This window comes from Kryptolebias marmoratus, linkage group LG18, assembly GCF_001649575.2.
Source record: "Kryptolebias marmoratus isolate JLee-2015 linkage group LG18, ASM164957v2, whole genome shotgun sequence".
Lineage (NCBI taxonomy): Eukaryota > Metazoa > Chordata > Actinopteri > Cyprinodontiformes > Rivulidae > Kryptolebias > Kryptolebias marmoratus.
Genome location: NC_051447.1, coordinates 4,363,845 through 4,383,880, shown reverse-complemented (window position 1 = coordinate 4,383,880; position 20,036 = coordinate 4,363,845). Strand labels below are relative to the sequence as shown.

Here is a 20,036-nt window from a genome sequence, read left to right as displayed (position 1 = left end):
AATGATTTTTTTTTAAATCTGAAACTCAAAAACATTTGGCTGGATTTAAAGCCCTGATTTAACCTGATGAAGCTTCAGCAGCCAAACAACAAGGTCTTAAAGTTTCTGGATGGGGATAATTAGGAGCTGCGATGGTGGGGAGTTGGTTCAGGTCCAACAGGAGGGGGGCAGCTCCAAGGTGAAGCCACAAAAACCCACCAAGCCTCTGAGGTCGAACTTTAAATGTTAACGAGGAGAAAGCTAGTTTTTATTTTAATGGAGCCTGAAGGTTTCAGTTTCTTCCCTTAAATCACTGTTTGGAAAAAAAACAAACAAAAACAAATCGAGGCCTTAATGAGTCAGAAAAAAATTAAGATTTCAGTTGAGCTGTGCAACAAAAAGACTAAAAATTAATGTGTTAACTGTGTGAATACATGATGCTTTAGGATTATAGCTTCGGGTTTTAAAATGTTTTTTTTTTTTGTTATTTGAATCTTTTCACCTTTGAAATGATGGGACTTTCCTGTTGCTGGACTCATATCTCGTCTTTATGTTCAGGCCCGCTGCTGAAGCACGGTTTTACTTTGAAGGCTGACATTAATGTCAGTTATTACCACCTCCTGTCAATCAGAGCCCTCCAAAATAAAAGCTGCAGATGACTCTGTTTTATTTCTGCAGGGCTGGCCCCGAGGAGGGGCCCCAAGCCGCCATCCTGCCGCCGCTGCCGTCCGGTGACCCCTGGAGCTGATTGGTGCAGCACTGTGTCCCCCCCACCCTCCACCCCCACCCCCCTGTCCTGTTTAATTTCCCTAATTGGTAGTAAATGGCCCGGCTTGTTGACTCCTTCCATCCTGCAGGAACCACAGCCTGCAGACACGCTCCGACTGATTACAGCCGCTGGACCCGGGCTTTCTCATCCACGAGCACAAACACAAACACACACACACACGGGCCGAACAGCTTTCAGGACTTTCGACTGCTTTACCTCGCAGCACAACGATCAACATAACTGAATCATTTCTGATTCTTTCCATCATCACCTGTTATTTCTGCTCATCATGCAGATAAACCTCCCTAAAATCGGCCATTTTTATTCAGTTTTTGGGACCGAAGGGCCCCAGACTGAAGCGTTTCTTGAACATCGTCTCTCTCTGCTCTGCAGGACAAAGTGAAGCCAACATTTGTTGCACATTCATGGATCATTGAAGGATTCACATCAGAAGAGTTTTATTTGAGGAAAGGTTCTTTTTGAGGCCTGTGAGCTGACACCTTTCTCAGCGTGACCTTTGACCTCACAAACCCAGCAAAGAAATGTTTATTTCAGTCAAAAACAGAGACACCTTCTGTGGTAATCTCCTATAAGAAAGAGTCAGAACAGACTGCTTTAGCCTTCCTGAAAATTCACGAGTAAACTCTTGATTTTTATGTTTGTTTGGAGCCAAACCGAGGCGCTCAGGGGCCACGTCTTTAGATTCAGAACCTTTAATTGTTTAATTAAATTAACTATTTGACTTCCTTCTCGACGGGTTTAAAAGCAACAGATTTCTTCGTCTCAATGTTTTGTTTTTTCTGCATGCAGCAATAATTTCCTGATGTTCTGCAGCTGTCAGATAAACTGAGTGTCAACATGTTTATTAACATTTTATTGTTTCGTTTGTCGCTCTGCAGAGACTGTAAACAGCTTGTGGCGTTCCAACATTTAAAAACAGCAAATCTGCTCCTGATTACAGCGACATGCAGAGTTTACAGAACCGCCGGCTGCAATTATTCTCCTTATCAAAACGCTCCGAACAGGGCTCGGGTCCGACAGGGGTTCTGCAGGGTTCTCCAGGGTTCCACGGACTCTCAGGTTCAAACCAGGATCAGTCTCATTTATTCTGACAATAAGATTTTATTATTTTTTTAATATGTTTCAATGTTTTACTTTCAGTCTGAAATAGTTTTTCATTATTTTGAATTTAAAAAGCAGATTTTGTTTTGTCTCGTTGAGCTGAAGTTTGACTCAGGAACAGGATGAAGTTTGTCTCCGGGTTCAGCTGATGTGGAGGTGAAGTTCGGCTCGTCCAGATGTTCGAGGTTTTCAGGAAAAGTTCTTTTTGTGTTTTATGATTTTTTTTAAGCTTCTCAGGTTTCAGTTTTTTTTCCTCGACCTGTCGAAGGACGCAGCGCCACATAAATCCCTCTTTACTTTACAAACGCTCTGCAGCTCTCTGAAGTCTGCACGCGCACACACATTCTCTCCCCTAAAGGACTGGAGCAAAAACTGTTTTTATTTCCCAGCCGTTTTTCCTAAAACTTGTTTAAATTTATTAAAAACATAAATCCAGTTCATGTTCGGAAATAACAGAGGGACAAATTCAACTGAATCATCAAAACTAATGAAAAAATTAAATTCCCTTCATGTTTTTTAAAGTCCAGCTCATCAGGAAACAAAAGATTTTATTGTTTTTATGATAAATATAAAAATAATCAACACAGAAGCCCGGTCCTGATCTTATTTAGTTCTTAATTTTTTAATTTACGTTTGACGTCCTGTAAATGTAATTAGTTCCTCCGGTCACATGACACAGGTAAATCAGCTCAAGAAAAAGGTCCAAGTTTTTAAATTCACTTTTCAGTTATTTTATTTTTATTTTACAGGTTTTTAACCAAAGAATTCACTTACCGCTCTGAATAATTTTAATTAGATTTTCTCCTTTTGTTTTATTTATTTAAGTTGATTTAATATTTTAAGTTGCTGGGATCAAATAACTGTTAGAACTGAATATAAAAATAATCAGAAGATTAATCTCAGTGAAATTCATTAGAAATGTCCTTTAAGGGTTTTATTTTGAAATATTCTAAACTGAAATAAATAAATGAATAAAACTAAATGATGTTAGCGAGCTCTGCTCCAGGACTTTATTACAATCTAAAATGATTTCATTCAGGTTTTATTGCTACAGAATTTAGAGGAACGATCAGGCAGAAAAGCAGAAAGTTTTAACGGAGTCACTGAAGCTCAGCGCTCCAAATGAAACGACTCGAGGTTCTGTTTGACCCGATTCGATGAGTGGGGGGTTAAAGGTCATCAGGCACTGACCCGGTCGGCCTCCAAACTAATTAAAGGAGTTGCTTTACAGACGGCCAGACGGAGCCGCAGCGCTGTAAAATCCCACAGCACTTTAACGCGACACAAAGTGGTCGGAGCGTAAATTCCTTCAGAGGCCGCCGGCGTCGGTTCTGCAGAACCCGGTTCCACCATGAAGACACGCAGACACATCCTGAAGGTAACACTTTATTTCAGATTTAAAGAAGCTCCAGAACAAACTAATGAGCTCGACTTTTTAGTGTTTTACAGACAATTTCTGTCATAAATAAAAAGCTTTAAAAAGTATCAGGAACAGCGAGAAAAGGCCTGACAGAACCAGAACCAACCCTGTGAAACACGAGCCCACCTCCTGCTAACAAGCTCCTCTCTGAGCCGTCAGTCAGCAGAACAGAACCAGATTAACGCATGAAACGCACCGCTTCCAGGAAGTAAACAGGACCGAGCCTCAGCTCAGAGATCAGGAACACGATCTAAAAGCCCGTTCTGAAGGAAGACGGCAAGTCCACAAGCACCAAGTGTCGGTTTAAACCTTTCAGGATTAAACCTCAAACAATTAAACTTTGGTTCTGATGCCAAAAAAGAACCTGACATCCGTCAGCTTTCCTCTCTGAGGTCCAGCAGGAATCTGTAATCATGTCAAAGCAGAACCTCACCGGGTGGCGACTACAGGAGACGACGTACGGCCCGTTTTCACGGGGAAGTCTCCAAAACGTTTGTGATGGTTCTGGATTTCCTCGAGAGCCTTGTGTCTTGATAAAATACCTATGTTTAAAATATAAACTGAGGAAGTGTGAAGTGTATAACCTAAATAAAATCACCAAATGTAACCCATGATTGTATAAAAACGATCTAAAAGCTCAGTTCAGTCACCCGTTTAAACTCTGCAGGAGCAGCAAACGGAAACAGAAGAAGAACCAGTCAAAATGTTCAGCAGCCTTAACGAGCCTCACGGCTGGTTCATTTCTAAACATGTTCATGTTCTTTTTGATGACGAGATAAAGTAGAACAGCCGGACTGAGCTTTTCTTTTGTTGTCACTGAGGAAAGGTGATGAAAAAGAAGTTTAATTTACAGAGTTAAACTTTAAACCTGTGAACACGACTGAAGCAGAACTTTAGTTTCCTCTCAGAACGCACAGCAAGAACTTTAACCAAAGTTCTGAAGCCCAGAGATGGAGAGTTTTATCACATCAGTGCATCAGTGGGCTGTTTCACCGGACGCCTCAGACCTCGGGGGTTCGAAGCCGACCCCCCCGACGCTGAGGTAGAACCAGAGGAGAACTGTCCACGTGTGAAACGGTGAGCCGGCTTTGGACTGAAGTGATATCTGGTCTGTGTGAGCAGCCGGTCCTGGATTAAACAACAAGCAACAGATTTATTACAGAGGGAAGACCGATGATGACTCACTGCAACTTTGGGTTTAGTTTAAAATTTGAGACTTTCTGCGACCACCCAGCCCCGGGATTTTAGAACCAAACCACCGTAGAACAGATTCATTTCAGAGGAGGAGAAAAAAAAGGTTTTGACAAAGATGTCGGTCTGCTCCACGCCTCTTTTGGTTCCTTGATGCCCGCTTCATTTCTGGAAGCTCATGTCTGCGCGGGATGTGGTCGTGGGACGTGGATACTGGACATAGGACATGGACATGTCCTTCTCCGTCAGTGATTTATGAAAGCCTAAAGACGAATTGCTTTGTTCTATGGATCAGAGTTTTGCTCCCTGAGCGTCAGGAGGACACAGTTTCAGCCTCACCACAGTTTTCTAACGTTTTCAGCGACTCGACCGTCGTCTCCTGGAGGTTTCCTCCTCTCTCCTTCTCCTCCTTTTCGGTGACTCTACACCCTTCGACTGATTGCTCCGCCCCCTCCACAGAATCGTCCCCTTCCTTCCCACTCCTCTGTGTCTCTGCGCAGCTCTTCCTCCTCTCCTCCTCCTCCTCTGTGGCCTGAAGCTGCAGCTGCTGCATCAGCTCCTCCAGCTTGTGGGCCTTTCGCAGCTCGTTCTGCTGGATGATGGCGCAGAGATGCTCCGTCAGCTGCTCCTTCACCTCCGTCTTCTTGTGCAGGTCCAGCTTGGCCGTCACGTACTCGGCCTCGGCCTTCTCGTAGCGCTTCCTGCGGTGAAACACGGAGAAGAACAGTCTTTAAACGAGCATTTTTATAATTTACAAGTCAGGTTTCTTCAGATTTATTTGATCTAAGAATAGTTTGTATAAATGCTGAGACGATATCACCCATTTTCTCTCAAAGTTTAACAAACCTCTGAGAGAGTAAAACCGCTGCTCTAACAGATAAATCCGGGTATGAAACCTTCTGAGCATTCATGCTCATTGTCACAGAAAGTGTAATTTCTCTAGTTTACATTTGAAAACGTGGCTTCTTTTAATCAACTAAAACACCTTTTTGACTGTTGTTAAATGAAGAAATGTTAAAAGTATAAAACCAACCCCTGACGTGGTTTTTTGAAATATCAGAATAAAAAACACATTTTTTTTTTTTTCACGGAGAAAAGCAGCAGCTGGTTTAATCACTGTAATCATATCCAAGCTGTAACAAGCGTGAAGGCAGACTCCTCGTTACACAAACATCTGAAATCTCACAGAAAACAGAAACAAACGCATGGTCAGAGTCTGAGTTCCTGGATCAGTTTACACTGTCTGAACCAACAAACTCTGTTTTTAAAAATCAAAGAACCAAACTTTGGTGAAAAATAAAAATCGTCCAGTTGTTATTTCAGGTCTGAAAGGGAGAAGAATGAACATTTCATCAGACCTGAAAGAGTTAAAAAGAGGTTTTGTGGAGGACTTCAGCAGCTTCATCACAGCTGCAGGGGGCGCCGTTTGTAGCCTTTCAGAGCTGAAGGCATCAGCTGCGCAGCAGGTTCTTCAATAATAAATCATAAATAAAGCTCACAGAACCAGGAGAGCTCCAGGGGTCAGAGGTCAGCGTGATGAAGAGGAGCTCACAGAAAGATTTTATGTCTCGTATGCAGCGAGCTGCTCGGAGTGATAGACGGTTAATAAAAAGTCACGGAAAACAAATGTCTCTCAGTCTGAAAGAGGAATTTAACTCTTATTTTAGAGGAAAACAGAAATTAAAACCAGCATTCCATGACGGAATGCATATCACCCTATTACAAAAAACAAAGTTTGGTTTTATTTCAGCAGCAGGATTTAGGCTCAGGAGGAGTTTATACGAAGACAACAGCTACGGTTTAATTAAAATTTTACAGAGAACTCAGAGTCCAAACAGAACCGCAGTCTGATCGTCTGATCAGACAGTAAGTTTGAATATTTTTGAAGTACAACTGAAACCCAGAAGAGGTGAGGAAACGTCACTTTGCCCCAGCCTGCATTTTGCACGTTCACGTTCAAGCGTCCCAGTTCTCTGTGGGGGATGAAGTAGTAGATCTACAGCATGTGGCCCCTGAGATTTAAAAATGTCCCCTAGAAAAGACACCTACAGTCTGCGGAGCAGTAATAACACGTATTGAGCAGAAATCACAGGAGAGATGGTTTCCTCACCTGGCAGCCGTGTAGTCCCAGCTGGCCTGCTCTATCTTCCCCCTCAGGATGCCGATATCGTTCGACACCATGTCATCAAGGGCCTGCAGCTCCTTCTGGATCCTCTTTAGCTTCACGGCCTCAGCCTGAGTCTGTTTGGATCTGCAGAGGACACCAAAGCTTTATGTGAAACCAGGTTTCGCTTCGGCCTTAGCTTCAGGGATCGTTTCCATCTGTTGTGACTATGACAAGTTAGCATCCCGTTCTTACTTCTCAGCAATGGTTTTGGTCAGCAGAGCCTTTTTGCGTTTGTTTCTCTCTTCGATCAGTTTTTGCTCCTGCTGCAGCTGCTCCAGGCGGGTCTTTTCTCGCCTGTGGTGACACAAAAACATTCCCTAACTTTAAAGAGATAAACAAATAGCTGCTGAACTGACTGAGTTTAGCAGCACCTTTAGGCCTGATTTCCAGATTTCCAACCAATGAAATAAAACACAGGAAAGTCTGGTTGCTTGGAAGGAAAACAAAGACAAAAAGGATGACTCGGGGGTTTTAAATCAGGACTGCATGATGGATTAGATCATAACGAGTTTATGAAGTCCAAATCTGTGCAACAAGCATCCTGTCTGTCTGAACTCAGTTACAGAGCAGTTAACAAACTAATGGCAAAGAAAAACCTAAATGTTTGCTGAGTTCTGAGTTATTAGATGAAAATAAAAACACAAATTTCAGACTCATCTATCTTGTGTTTACAAGGATGATGAGCAGCCTGACCTCTCTGTTATCAGCCTCACTACAGCAGGCAGATTTCTTCCCATCTGTGACCAAACGACACAAGATAAAGGGTTATTTCACTACATGTGTTAGTGTGGGGGCCACTGTTGACTCTTTAAACCTGGACAAGAAATATTTGGTCCAAGTCTGAAGAGTCTAAGACTTGCAGATTGTGAATTAAAGATGGCTTTAGTCAAATAGCACTTTATCAAACTGCTGATCCAGAAGCTGGAATCTGAAGCTCAGCTCAGCAGCATTTGGTCACAGATAGGAAGAAATCTGTCTGCTGTAGTGAGGTGATTAACAGAGAGGTCAGGCTGCACATCGTCCTTGTAAACACAAGATAGACGTTAAGATAAGAGTCAGAACAGAGAGACTGAAGTGTATTGAGTCTGTGTTTATTTTCATGTACAAACGCTGTCCATTTTGTGCAAAACTCTGCAAAGATTTAAATTTTTCATTACCATTAGTCTGTTACATGCCTTAAAGCTGATTTCAGACAGACAAGATGCTAGTTGCACAGATTTGGACTTCATAAACTCATTCTGATCATCATCAGCCTCTCCTGGAGTCACACTTTTGTCTTTTTATTCTGTACCAAAAGAAAATCAAAAACAAGCAGATGTCAGAAAACCAGTTTAAATGGTTTAAATGCCACATCATCCTGAACTGGCTCTTCAGGTTTTAGGAGTCAGAGGAGGAAACAGATTTATAGATGCATTCATTTAAAGTGTGTATCCACAGAAAATAAGCTCATAATAGTAGCAAATAACAAACCAAAGGTTTTTATCATATTATTAAAAATAATAAAAATAAATCATACTAACAGTTCCACCTCTTGTTTCTCCAGCTCTTTAACCTCCAAACTTGTTTCCTCTGGATGATGGTTTTCATTTGGCTCCATGTCAGCGGGTCTCTGCTGCACCTCCAGCCCGACACCTGGAGCTCCTGACCGGGCTGCAGCTGGAGCCTCCAGCCCGACACCCGGAGCTCCTGACCGGACTACGGGCTCCAGTTCTTCCTTCGGTGGGGGCTTGCTGAGCTGTTGCCCCGCTGGGAGGCTGTGAGACCCGGCTAACTGCAGGGCTCTCTCCCGCTGTAACTGCTGCCGACTCCGGCCTGACGGAGGCGGCTTCCGCCCGCGGACTGCGGCGGCTGGTCCAGCCGAGTCTGGACATTAAAATATGTAAAAACGTGCTCGTGAACACGGTTGTATTTCTTTGGACAGAAACCAAATCCGTTCGGATTAACAGTTTGTTACCTTTCTGCTGGATTCTCCGCAGTTCCGCGTCAGAAAAACCCGCCCAGCCGCTCATTCTGGAACCGGACACCCGAACTGGTCCAAACGGAACATCAACAGCCACACATGGAGGAAATATTCTGATTAATATCGTCAGATTTCCATTGAAAACCTTACAAGCCGCTCAAACTCTTCCGCCATGTTTGTTTATCAGTGCCACGTAAAGTTCCCCAACAGGACCGGTCAGGTAGTAGTCCCGGCTTCCGCCTGACTAAAAATAATTTTAAAAAAACATCCAGAAAATACAGATTATTGTAAATATGTTCCTGTTTCTACATCTTTATTGTGCTCTTAGTTAGTACTTTTGCTAAAATATTATTTATATTGAATTTAGGAAAAATAAATAACTTAACTGGTTATTGTTTAAATCAAGTCTTTCTTAAGAATTAATCCCTAAATCTCAATGAAGTTAAACTGTATGTTTACTAAATTTACCTTTAAACAATTCATAATCTGATTTATATAACTATAGTAAAAATACTAACATTTAACAAAGTTTTGTTGAAATTATTCCTTTTTTATAAGGATACAGACGTTTTGTATATATATATATACAAAACGTCTGTATCCTTAAAACTATAGTAATGTCCATAGGTTACAAATTGCTCTTATGAGCATTTATGTGCATGAACTAAAATTATTTATATTGTTAAATGTGTTGTTATAATGTTAAATATGTTCTTATTAGTATATTTACTTCTTTTAGCCTTATTGTTGAGAACGTGAGAGCAGAATTAAGGTTCACTTTTAAGTGTTTTTGTGTTTTAATTCCTGAGTATTAAATTAAATTATTTAAAACAGCAAACTTCTCAACACACATTCTTTGTTACAATAAGCTTTATAATCTGTCCATTTCAGTAATAAAAACATGAGTTGAAGCTGACAAATGATTCAGAGTGTTAACATCAGTCTTGATGCCTTGTTCAGCTCTTTAACGGGCTGCCTGAGGGTCAGAGGGGTCAGAGGTTAATTAAAGAACCACTTCATGTGAAAACTGCGTGAAATTAACTTTAAAACGTGGAGGAGGTGACACCCTGACGTCCGAATGGGGCTTAAAACCACAGATTTGAGATATATAATAAAGATTGTTTGGAATTTGTTGGGTTGAATTTAGCCGTTTCTTCAGCTTTTACTGAAACTCTTAAAGGAACATCTACAACAGATTATCTTTTGGAGTTAGCCTCATTCAAGATGGCTACCACAGCTAATTGGCATTAGCCAACACAAAAACAGCTCCAACTCAGTCACTTTTTTAACAGGGAGCTAAAATCTGGTGTGGTAGTAGCTGAGAATCACACCCAACTCATACTCTGAGCACTCACAGATCAAACTTTGTTTAAAACTTTGGCAAGCAAGGCGGCAGGTGATATGCAAACGTTTAAAGAATGCTTGTTTCTTCTTATTTAACCTGTACTTTTCCTGCTTATCTCTGCAGGTCTCTGATAACAGACTGCATAAAATGGCACATTAAGATCTGACTGATGCTGCTACAGCTCCTTTGTTTCTCAACACAAGCTGATTTTAGTTTAAAATTCTGGCATGAAAGGTGGTGGGTGATAAGCATTCTTTTAACAAATGCTAGGCCTTTCAGTTTCATCAGCTGTGACAAAGTAAATCTATTCACGCTTTCTTGATAAGACCTAAAATTACCTTCAGCTGTAGAGATTGTTCTCTCTGAAATGATATTTCCTAAGCTTAGAAATGAAGCTGTTAAGTTTTTCTGTCATGTGTTTTTCCTTTGAATATCACCCATTAACTCACAGAGACTGACAGCATGACTTGTGAATCTTTCAGGAGGTGATTGGAAACAGGACATGAAAAACTATCTGAATGCAGTTGACTTGATTTTCTTCCTTTCAGCAGAAACATCACATCTCCAATTATTTCCAGCCTCACCACTCTGTGTGACCCTACGGAGGGTTTTTATTCCTCTCAGAGATCCTTCCAGATACAGACGGAGTGAGTGTTTGCCTCGGCTGCACACAGGAGACAAAGTGATACCAAAACACTGACCTCTGCTTGGCAACCAATAAAAACTGGCCTCCACATCTTTTTTGCATCTGGGGGCCAATTATGTGCGAGTTAAAAGGCAAAACACCTCAGAAGGGCATAAATCGCCGGCAGAGTGGAGACAGAGCAGGCATGGAGTCCAGATGGCGGGCAGAGGAGCTCTTTGGGCCGTGGCGGCAGAGGATGGGACGGCCTCGGAGCCACATGGCTCATTACTGAGGTGACCTGTGGAGGCAGAGAGGGGTCAAAGGTCAGGGAAGTGTATAAATCCTCTGAAAGGGCCTGATAGGAGAGAAGAGGTTACAGAGGCGACTGAACTCAGTGTTTCAGATCAGCGTGATGAGAATATGTCACCTTTGGACATTAATCTGAGGCCATTTATACATTTCTAATATCTCAAAATTTACTTTCAGAGTAATTTACAAAAAAATAATCATGTGTTCCTAATGTTTTCAACCATTGCATATTCTTCATTTTATATTTTCATGAACGTCTTTCAGCTTTTATTATCGCCTGCTGCCATGCAAGGCAGGCCGCGCTTCGATGTGTGTTGTCATTTAGTAAAACAGCCGTAAAAGTTGAAACACTTTTATTAAAGAAAGATGCTGCTGAGGCAGCAACAACAACTAAAAACAGACCATAGAACACAAAAATCAACAGGGAAACAACACCTCTTCTTGTTTTGGTTCATGTCGGTTGGGGAGCAGTTTTTTGGTGCTTTCCTGCCACCATCCCAAATGAAACGTGGACCAGGATGGACTTCGATCAGGGTACTTAAACAACCATAATCTCTTTATTAGTTCTGTTTATCTAAGATCTCTCAACAAAACAAGAAAAGCAAGAGAAGCAGAGGCTCGTTTGGAACGGGGAGGGGTGATTACTGATCTGGAACAGCTGAGTCTAATTAGTAGACTGGGTCAGGTGTGAATGGCACTGAAGAACCAGGACAGCTGAGGAAACAATGATAAGTGGAAAATAAAACGAACAACTAAATCTCTCAATAACTCAATGAGGAAACAAAATTGTAGCTAAATTATAAACTCAAAACTGCTAAACAAACAAAACTTCCAAGACTCGTGAACCACTGGATGGATTTTAATGAAAATAATCTCTGAACACATTAACTTTTTAATTAATCTGATTAATCAGACCCTGAACCACCTCAGCTGAAGTCTTTTTAAATCTGCAGGGCTAAAAGTTAAACTCAGCAAATAAATCTGATCTCTATAAACCTTTGGAAAGAATAATATTATGATTATTATACTGTAATAAGAAGCACGTTTGTGTTACTCGTAACACTGATGATCGTTATGTGGACTTCCAGATACAGTTGGCTCCATTTAATAAATAAGAAAGAAAATAGTGCAAGACTGAACACGTGCAGTAAGTGTGCACGTCCATCTTGCAGACTCCCAACTCGTGATGCTCATTCAGTCTAACAGGAAGTGCCACGAAACATAAACATTCGTTCTGCAGTGACGAGCATCAGAGAGTCGGAGCCTGGAAGAGATTCAGGATGATTAGGGGTCAGCGTGGCTCCGAGCTGGGAGCTGCAGGAACTGCTGGCTAATTGCTGTTTTTCAAACATCTGTATGCAGAATAAAAGCTGACCCTTCGCCTTCATCCCAACCAAATCACCTCTTCCTCCTTGGCTGCTGATCCAAACTCATCCCTGATTTCCCGTCCTGCCATCTGCAGACAGTTTGCTGCTGACCTGCAGCTCATGAACATCTTTTTACTCTTCAGACCCTGGGTCTCATTTTATTTTCACTTCCTTTTGGTTTTCTAATAAGAGAAAACCGTAACTTTGATTTGGGTTTTTATTTCAAAGCTTTCTAACAGGAGGATTTTTTTCTGCAAACCATCCAATTTAGCAATTTACTGACACAAAAAAAACACATTTAAATGGTGTTTGACCAAGTTTTAGACATGAAATACATGTATAATTACTGACATCTGAAGAAAAACAAGGAAGTAAATGGAATTTATAACTGACAAACAATCAATAAAGGTTCAAGGATATTCACAGATGTCATTATTGAATCATTTTATTTCATAAATGGGATTTTGTTACATTATAACCATTCATAAAATATTAACACAGTATTAGATGTAAGTAAATACTGTATTTTTAAGCATATATTGAAGTATTTGTGGTATTTAAAAGCATTTTATTCACACTTCACAAGATATTAAATCCAGACTATAGCATTTTAACGTGATTGTTGTGACTTTTACATTAAAAAAGTTATTCACAGCAGCTTTATGAGTTCAAGAAGATGTTTAGCTCATTTTAGTTGCATATTTGAGCTCATTTTAGCCTCTGTTCTGTTTTTTTAAGTTTAAGAACTTTTCATCAGTCAGTCAAAGTTCACTCTGCTTTTTTTTATGGAAAATGCCGTGTCTTCCGTTAGTTTTATATGAATTTCTAATCTGTTCACAAGAATAAGTCGTCAACTTACTCCTGATGTTTTGGAAAATCCACCATGGAAATACTGACTGTACCTACGCTACATTACGCCCACATTTCATTCACGCTCGGCTCTCTTGTGCCAACTATATGCTAAATCCTGTTAAAGGTCCTGCAGAGGGTCTGTGGACCATCTGAGCTGAGTTGTGGTCTTCAGGTCCGAGGAGTCCCACCTGTAAGAAGCAGAAACAACGTCTCTCCTGTCTCACCTGCCTCTTTTATCCTGAGTGGGGACCCTTTTGAGCACTTCATTGAGCTCGTTGGACGGCACCCAGACGTTTCAGAGGTCTGGTGTTGGTTCTGGCCCATCCTGGGGGCCGGGCCCCAGCTGCAGCGAACAGGATGGATGTCTAAAAGAGGCGGCCTGTCAGTTTGTCTTCAGATGAAAAAGGCAAAGAGTTAAACAGGACAGGAACTCTGACAGAGAGAGACAAAAAGGACCTGAGGGATCCGCTGGAGCTGCAGAGGTGATTCTGAGGCGACCCGTCACAGAAACCCAAAACATTAACTCTCCTTCAGGTCGGAATAGATTATTGTCACACAACAGCTTCAAACATTCAGTTGTGAAACAAAAAGTCCAGAAATAACCAGAGGCTTGAAGGAGTTTAGCTACAAAAAGAAGAAGATGTGGTCCTCCAAGAACCTGATTGGTATAAATTCATCACTTCTCTTCAGCTCATTGGTTTCTGCTCAGCTCTCTGAAGTTCAGTCAGGTTGAGGTTCTGGACTCTGACTGGACCGTTCTGTTGTAGATTAGCTGCTGTGTTTGGGATCATTGTCCTGTTTGGTCCAAGCTTCAGCTGTCAGACAGATGGCCTCACATCTGACTCCAGGACCCTTCAGCCGGTCTGCTGGTGTAGTTTCTCAGTCATCCAGGACATGGCAAACTCAAAACGTTAAAAAAGTTAAAAGAAAAGAAGCGACCAGCCTTTCACTTCTCATCTCAGGAGCTTTATCGTTTCATTGGCTGTCGGTCAGAGCCTCCCGTCTAACACTCTGGAGTAAACAAGGAAAACAAAAACACTAAAAAAGCCAAATAGGAAATGTAACTCAGGATATGTATCAAACTGAAGGACTCTAAACCAGGGGAACACCAACTGAACCAAGAAACATGAAGAACAACCCGAACCGTGACACAGTTCACGGCTGGGATTTAGAACCAGGTTATGGTGCTGAGGTATTTGCTGTGACTCAGCAGACAGAAGAGTAAACAGTGAACTGTTATTGGGAACTGGATCCCAGCGGGCCTCGGCTGAATGATGTGATGAATGAAAAGCGAGCCTCTTTTCGATCCAGGCAGGTTATTGGCCGAGCAGAAGTGTGTTTGGACTTTTGGACTGACCCTGACTAAACACAGTCAGAATGTTTGGGGCTTTTTAAAACAGCCAATCACACATGATGACAACTGATTCATCAGGCCTCCAGCTCTGCCCCACAGAGACCCCGATCGAAGCCTCTTTAGCAGGAAAAAAGTTCTGTTGGACTCAAATAAAGACCCAGCTGTCTCCAGCATGGATAATTAAGTTCCTGAATCAGATTCGTAATCAAATTATTTTTAGCCATGACACATTTAATTGTTTTATTCATTAGCCGTTCCTGGGATTTATTGTGGCTCCGCTCGTCTCTCATCAGCCGTTTCCCAGAGCGAAGACTCGAACATCTGGACCCAATCAGGAGCGGGACTGGGAGAGGACGCCCATTAGCAGTTTCTGGTGAAGGTATGGCCTGTGAACAGCAGCACCCCGTCCCCCCTGGAGTCAGTCCTGTACTGTACCCCTCCCTCATTACCTGAGCCCACAAAGCCAACAGGAGTCCTGGTTCTGTCGGTTTCTGGTTAGTCCTGAAGGTAAAGATTCCCTCCTGCTGAGAACAGGGTCTGTGGATTTCTGGCCTCAGCTGATTTAATCACAATAAATCCAAGCATGTGTCGTGTTTGTGGTACAAAAACAATAATGACTCATTGTTCTGATAAATTTACGAGCCTCCCTCATTTGGGCCTTTAATGTTCTTCATAAACAATTACATAAAACGTATTTTCAAAATGAAGTTTTATTACCCTTACTGGATCGGACCTCAGTCTTTAAAGCGAGCACCAAACAGAGATTCATAATTATTTAGATACATTTTTTAATTTCTTGGATAGAAAAATAAATGTCTGGAGCAAATAAACGAAGATCTTAAACACTTTCATGGTGATGAACACTTAACCCTGAACAACACAGCCACCAAAATCTCTCCAACCTGACCACCGACTCAAACCAGATCAGCCTCAACTGTTTGCAGAAATTAAATGTTGTTGCTACGTGGTGATATGATGTGTTTCCCAGGACTCTGCTTCTCTCTTGTTGACGTCAGCTTTTCTTTTCTTCAGAGAAAACCTCACGTGTGAAATATGATTTCTTTATATTTCCTAAATGTGTGGTGACACTTAGTTCCTATTAATATTTTCCTAACATTTAAAAAGTCCTTTAAAAACATAAGAGCATAAACACAATTTAAAGAAAGGTGTCTCAACCCTTAAAGTGTGTTAAATTTACTGTAGATGTAGTACACAGACAGAAACTACAACCCTCATTCTGAGCAGTTTTAAAAACAGTTTGTGTGAATGATGAGTCAGCATACCATTAAATTTGTTTATGTTTTAGTTCAGCTGTTAGTACATCAAAACATTCAGCTCATTCAGGAGGTCGGTGCTGCCACTTTTGGTTTTTGTAACTTTTATAATTCCTCATAGAAATACATTAAGGTCTCCTAATGTATTGTTCTAATGGTAATCTGCTGAAGCCACTCACTCTGGTTTTGTCTTCATAGGGTACATTTAGCTTTTAGCTACTGTTCTGCTACTTTTAGCTCCTAACTAGCCTTTAGATATGTTTAGGTTTTAGTTTTTGTTGCTCCTCGTTGGTTGAGCATCTCGTCCTCCTGCTGAGGAACATCAGCTGAAAGGTGCGTCTGAGGAGACGATGAGCTGCAGAAACACTGATCAGTGTTTCCTCCCACAAACTCTTCGTTAATCAGATCCAGAAGACGAGTCCGCCGAGCCTTTCCCCTCAGAAACCACCTCCATATTTTGTGGGTTTCTGAGCATCGTGATGCATTTTCCTCAGAGTGACACATTCCTGAAAACTAACAAAGACAAAATCCAAAACGAGAGTCAGGGCATGGCAAGGAGCAAGACACAAGTAGACAAAACAGAATGATCCAGTGGTGTGTGGGAGAAACGGACAGGTTTTTATAATCAGGAGGTGATTGGAAAGTGGACACAGGTGAAGCAATTAACCAGACTAGAGACAGGTGTAGATGGGCGTGGCAGGAAGGCAAAAGAGTGACTGGGGAGGAGTGAATAGTGACAGCAAACATGAACAGGAAAAACTAAACTGAAACAATAACTCAAACCGAAACAAGACAATAATCAAAACAACAAACTGAAAATACCAAACTATGACATGAACAGAGGATTAAAAGAAGCTAAAATAAGGAAAACACCAGCTAAAATTAATAAGATGCTAAAGCTAAAATTAGCATAGAAAGAAATTAAGCTACAATTTGTAAAACTGATACAAAGCTGATCAAACAGTTGGTAAAATTGTCAAAAGAAGAGGTCTGAATGTGTTTCTACGGAGAAAATATTTGTAAATAAAGTGAAATAATTCAAAAATATAAAAGTCGCAGCACAATAATCCTGATTAAAGGTTCTGATAACAGTTTAATCTGCAGGAGTTTGATTATTAAACAAACTATAAACAGGAAGTCAGAAGTCTGAACATTAATTAAAAATTAAATATTTAGAATTATTATTAAAAAGACTGAAGCACTTTAACTAAGCTAAACTATGTCAGTCCTGGAAAACAATCCAAGTTGTTCAAAACTTGCAGTTTACTTTTGTTTTATTGGTTTGAAATTTAATTATCCAAACTACATCTGTAGCTCTTGTATTACAATTTAAAGGTAATTAAAATCATTATTATTAAAGTAAGAAGCTACTTGCGTTATTTTTAATGGTTTGATCAACTTTATTCTTTAACCTTTTTTCCTAAAATGTAATTTATGATAAAACAATCTCAGTTTTAGCCACTTTTTCTATAAAAAAGCTATTAAAAGGCTTTATAATTTGTATGTTTTGAGGCCTAACTGTCAACCTCTGGCTGTAAAAAGGAGCCAGAAGTTGTTTTTTGTTGTATTTTATGATTTCAGTTTATAAAAAAGTTATGATTAATTGAACTCTGCAGCTGTTTAAACCTTAATAAAACTCTAAAACATTAAAATTAAAGGCTACTGTTTGTTTTATTAGCAGGTTCTTTAAATTCACGGTCGTATTTGTTTCTTTTGGACTTGTTCTATGTCTAATGAGCAAACGCTGATCAGCTTTCTGTTTGTTTATCTCCTCTGAGTTATAGATGATCTGGCATCGCCGTCGCAGCCGTTTGTCTCGTTTCCTTCATGAAACGAGGCGTTTGAATTCGCAGCCAAACGCTTTCATCAGAGCGTCTTTCAGAGAAGGGATTAACTCATCAGAACCACATCAGAACTGCGGCTCGGTTAATGTAAACAAGAGGGGGGGTTGCCATGGGGAGGATCATGCCCTCTTTCGCCCCAACCATCATCATCATCAGACACCTCATGTGTTGCACAAGAAGCTTCTGACACGACTGGGACTTCCTGTTCCTGACGGTCTCCGTGATTTAAATCCAGCAGATCCCAGGGTTCTGGTTCTGGTGTGTCCAGTTTGATGCCTTGGTCACCTCCCCTCACATTGAATCCTGTAGCTTAAAGCTCGCCCACAGAAATCACAGGATCTGTTTGGGATTCATCAGGTTTCTGGATCTTAACATCGACCCAAAAGTCAAGAAAATTCTGGGTCTCTAAGCAGAATGAAGACGTGTTCGGTCTGACGTGTTCGACAGATAATGAACAGCAGCAGCTCCTATACTGCAGATCAAGAAGTTCTGATCAAGAACCAGTAAGAGGTCTGTAAAACCAGTTCATTGTGGTTTGATCTAATTCAGATTCATTAAATAAGGTCTGAATGGCCTCAAAATGGCTCCACTCAGACCACCTTGGAAGGTGGACTGAACACAATCTGTCCAGAGCCGAGCTGTAGGGTCTCCTGGCTCATCAGAGTGATTGTTCTGGTTGTTTTTGGACCTGCAGTGGTCACTGTGCGCTGTAATGAGCTGTCAATCACAGACCAGCAGATTTTATTCAGCTAAATAAACACAGAGCTGATGTTAAACTCACAGTGAGGCTGTAAAACAGATGCTGGGGACAGCGTTAATAAAATGTATGAAATTTAAATTAACTGTTTCTGGAGATAAGTAGATATTTATGAAGGATAGTTGTTTTTCTTTAGGGCCATAAACTGATGAGTCAGCACTTATTTAAATGCAGTTGTGTTGTTGCACCTTTATGTTTGTTTTATCCTTAAATGTTTAGGCTTCATTTTTCTCTCCATGAAGCCTAAATTAACACATGTTTGTAATTACACCAATGACATAAAGGTGGCCTGGCTCAGAAACACTTTCTGCTCCTACCTTAATGTTTCTGCCTCCTCCCAGCCCTCAGGAGTCCACTGCACCAAGCCCCGATCCAAAATAGTTTAATGAGGAGGTTTTATTGCCTTTATTAGAAGAAAACTGGCACCGTGAGCAGGAGCCCGGTGCCCTGCAGACCCCCACCTCGGCGAGGACTGAGGAGCATTTTGTTTTTAATGTTCTCACCCGAAACCACACACCCCTGCACCCCTGCATGCATCTCACTCGCACGCAAAAAAAAAAACCCCGCATTCATGCTCAAACACAATCACATGCGCACCATCAGGCATCCTAAAGGGCAGTGATTTACAACCTGGGACTATTTTATTAATTTAATTACACTTTTACAATCGTTCCTCTCAGAGAAAAACAGAGAAAAGTGCTGCCTGGGTGTTTTTCTGCAGAGGCAGCCAATCTTCTTTTATTTTATGGACAAGAAAAAAGATGTTGTTTTATTTTATGAGCGGCCTCGAGGTTTCCTTAATGTGTCAGAAAGACAAAGGGTGTGTCGTGTAAAACACAGGATTTTAATTCTTTTTGTGTTTGTTCTCCTTAAATCTGAGGGAAACTATCACTAAAACTGATTCGTTCTCCAGTTTCATCTTTTAAACACAAATAATCCGAAAGTAGATGATTATTATTAAACCCGGTGCTGTTTGGAGCTCTAACCCGGTCCTGTTTGGAGCTCTAACCCGGTCCTGTTAGGAGCTCTAACCCGGTCCTGTTGGAGCTCTAACCCGGTCCTGTTTGGAGCTCTAACCCGGTCCTGTTTGGAGCTCTAACCCGGTCCTGTTTGGAGCTCTACAGACTCTCAGCTACTACCACACAAAATCATAGATTAATCCCTGTAAAACTGATTCAGAGTCATTTTTCTCCTGGTTGAGTTTGATCAGCTGTGGCAGGTGTAGATGAACATCTAATCATTGTTTTCTGAGAGGTTCATTCAAATCTCCACTTGTACATCAGATATTTTGCTAACACTGCAGATAAAATAGGTCACAAACACAGGCAAAAACCTCCTCGTGTCACAGCTTCACCTGTTCCTGCCACGCCTCCTGCTTCTAGTCATGCCACAGCCACGTAAATTCCCACAGTTCCCCAGTTCCAAGCCACGCCCATGTTGTCATGCCCCTTCAATCACAGTCATCTGCTTCACCTGTTTACCCCTGTATAAATACCCACAACCCACAGTCATCAGTGCCAGATTATTGAACGGTGTATTCCTAGTAAATGTCCAGCGTACCTTCACAGCCTTTGCCTGATTCCTCGTTCCATGACCCTTGCCTGTCCAACGACCCACGAACCTTGCCTGCCCCCTTTTGGATACTTCTTCGGACTCTGCTTCTGGTTGAATACCAGAGGATATTCTCGCCTCGCACTTCTG

At 41.3% G+C, this 20,036-nt stretch overlaps 2 protein-coding genes across 6 annotated transcripts in view; both read right to left on the bottom strand.

The window, feature by feature from the left end:
- LOC108247555 (zinc finger protein 2 homolog) overlaps positions 1-20,036 on the bottom strand; it is a 461,981-nt gene that overhangs the window by 264,944 nt on the left and 177,001 nt on the right. The gene's annotated exons all lie outside the window — the stretch shown is intronic.
- Positions 3,241-8,825, bottom strand: gorab (golgin, rab6-interacting). Its single transcript, XM_017435813.3, has 5 exons — positions 8,603-8,825; positions 8,169-8,511; positions 6,841-6,942; positions 6,592-6,732; positions 3,241-5,182 (listed from the first exon to the last, which is right to left on the bottom strand). Exons 1-5 carry the CDS (start codon positions 8,655-8,657, stop codon positions 4,795-4,797), a joined length of 1,029 nt encoding a protein of 342 aa, XP_017291302.1. The 5' UTR covers positions 8,658-8,825; the 3' UTR covers positions 3,241-4,794.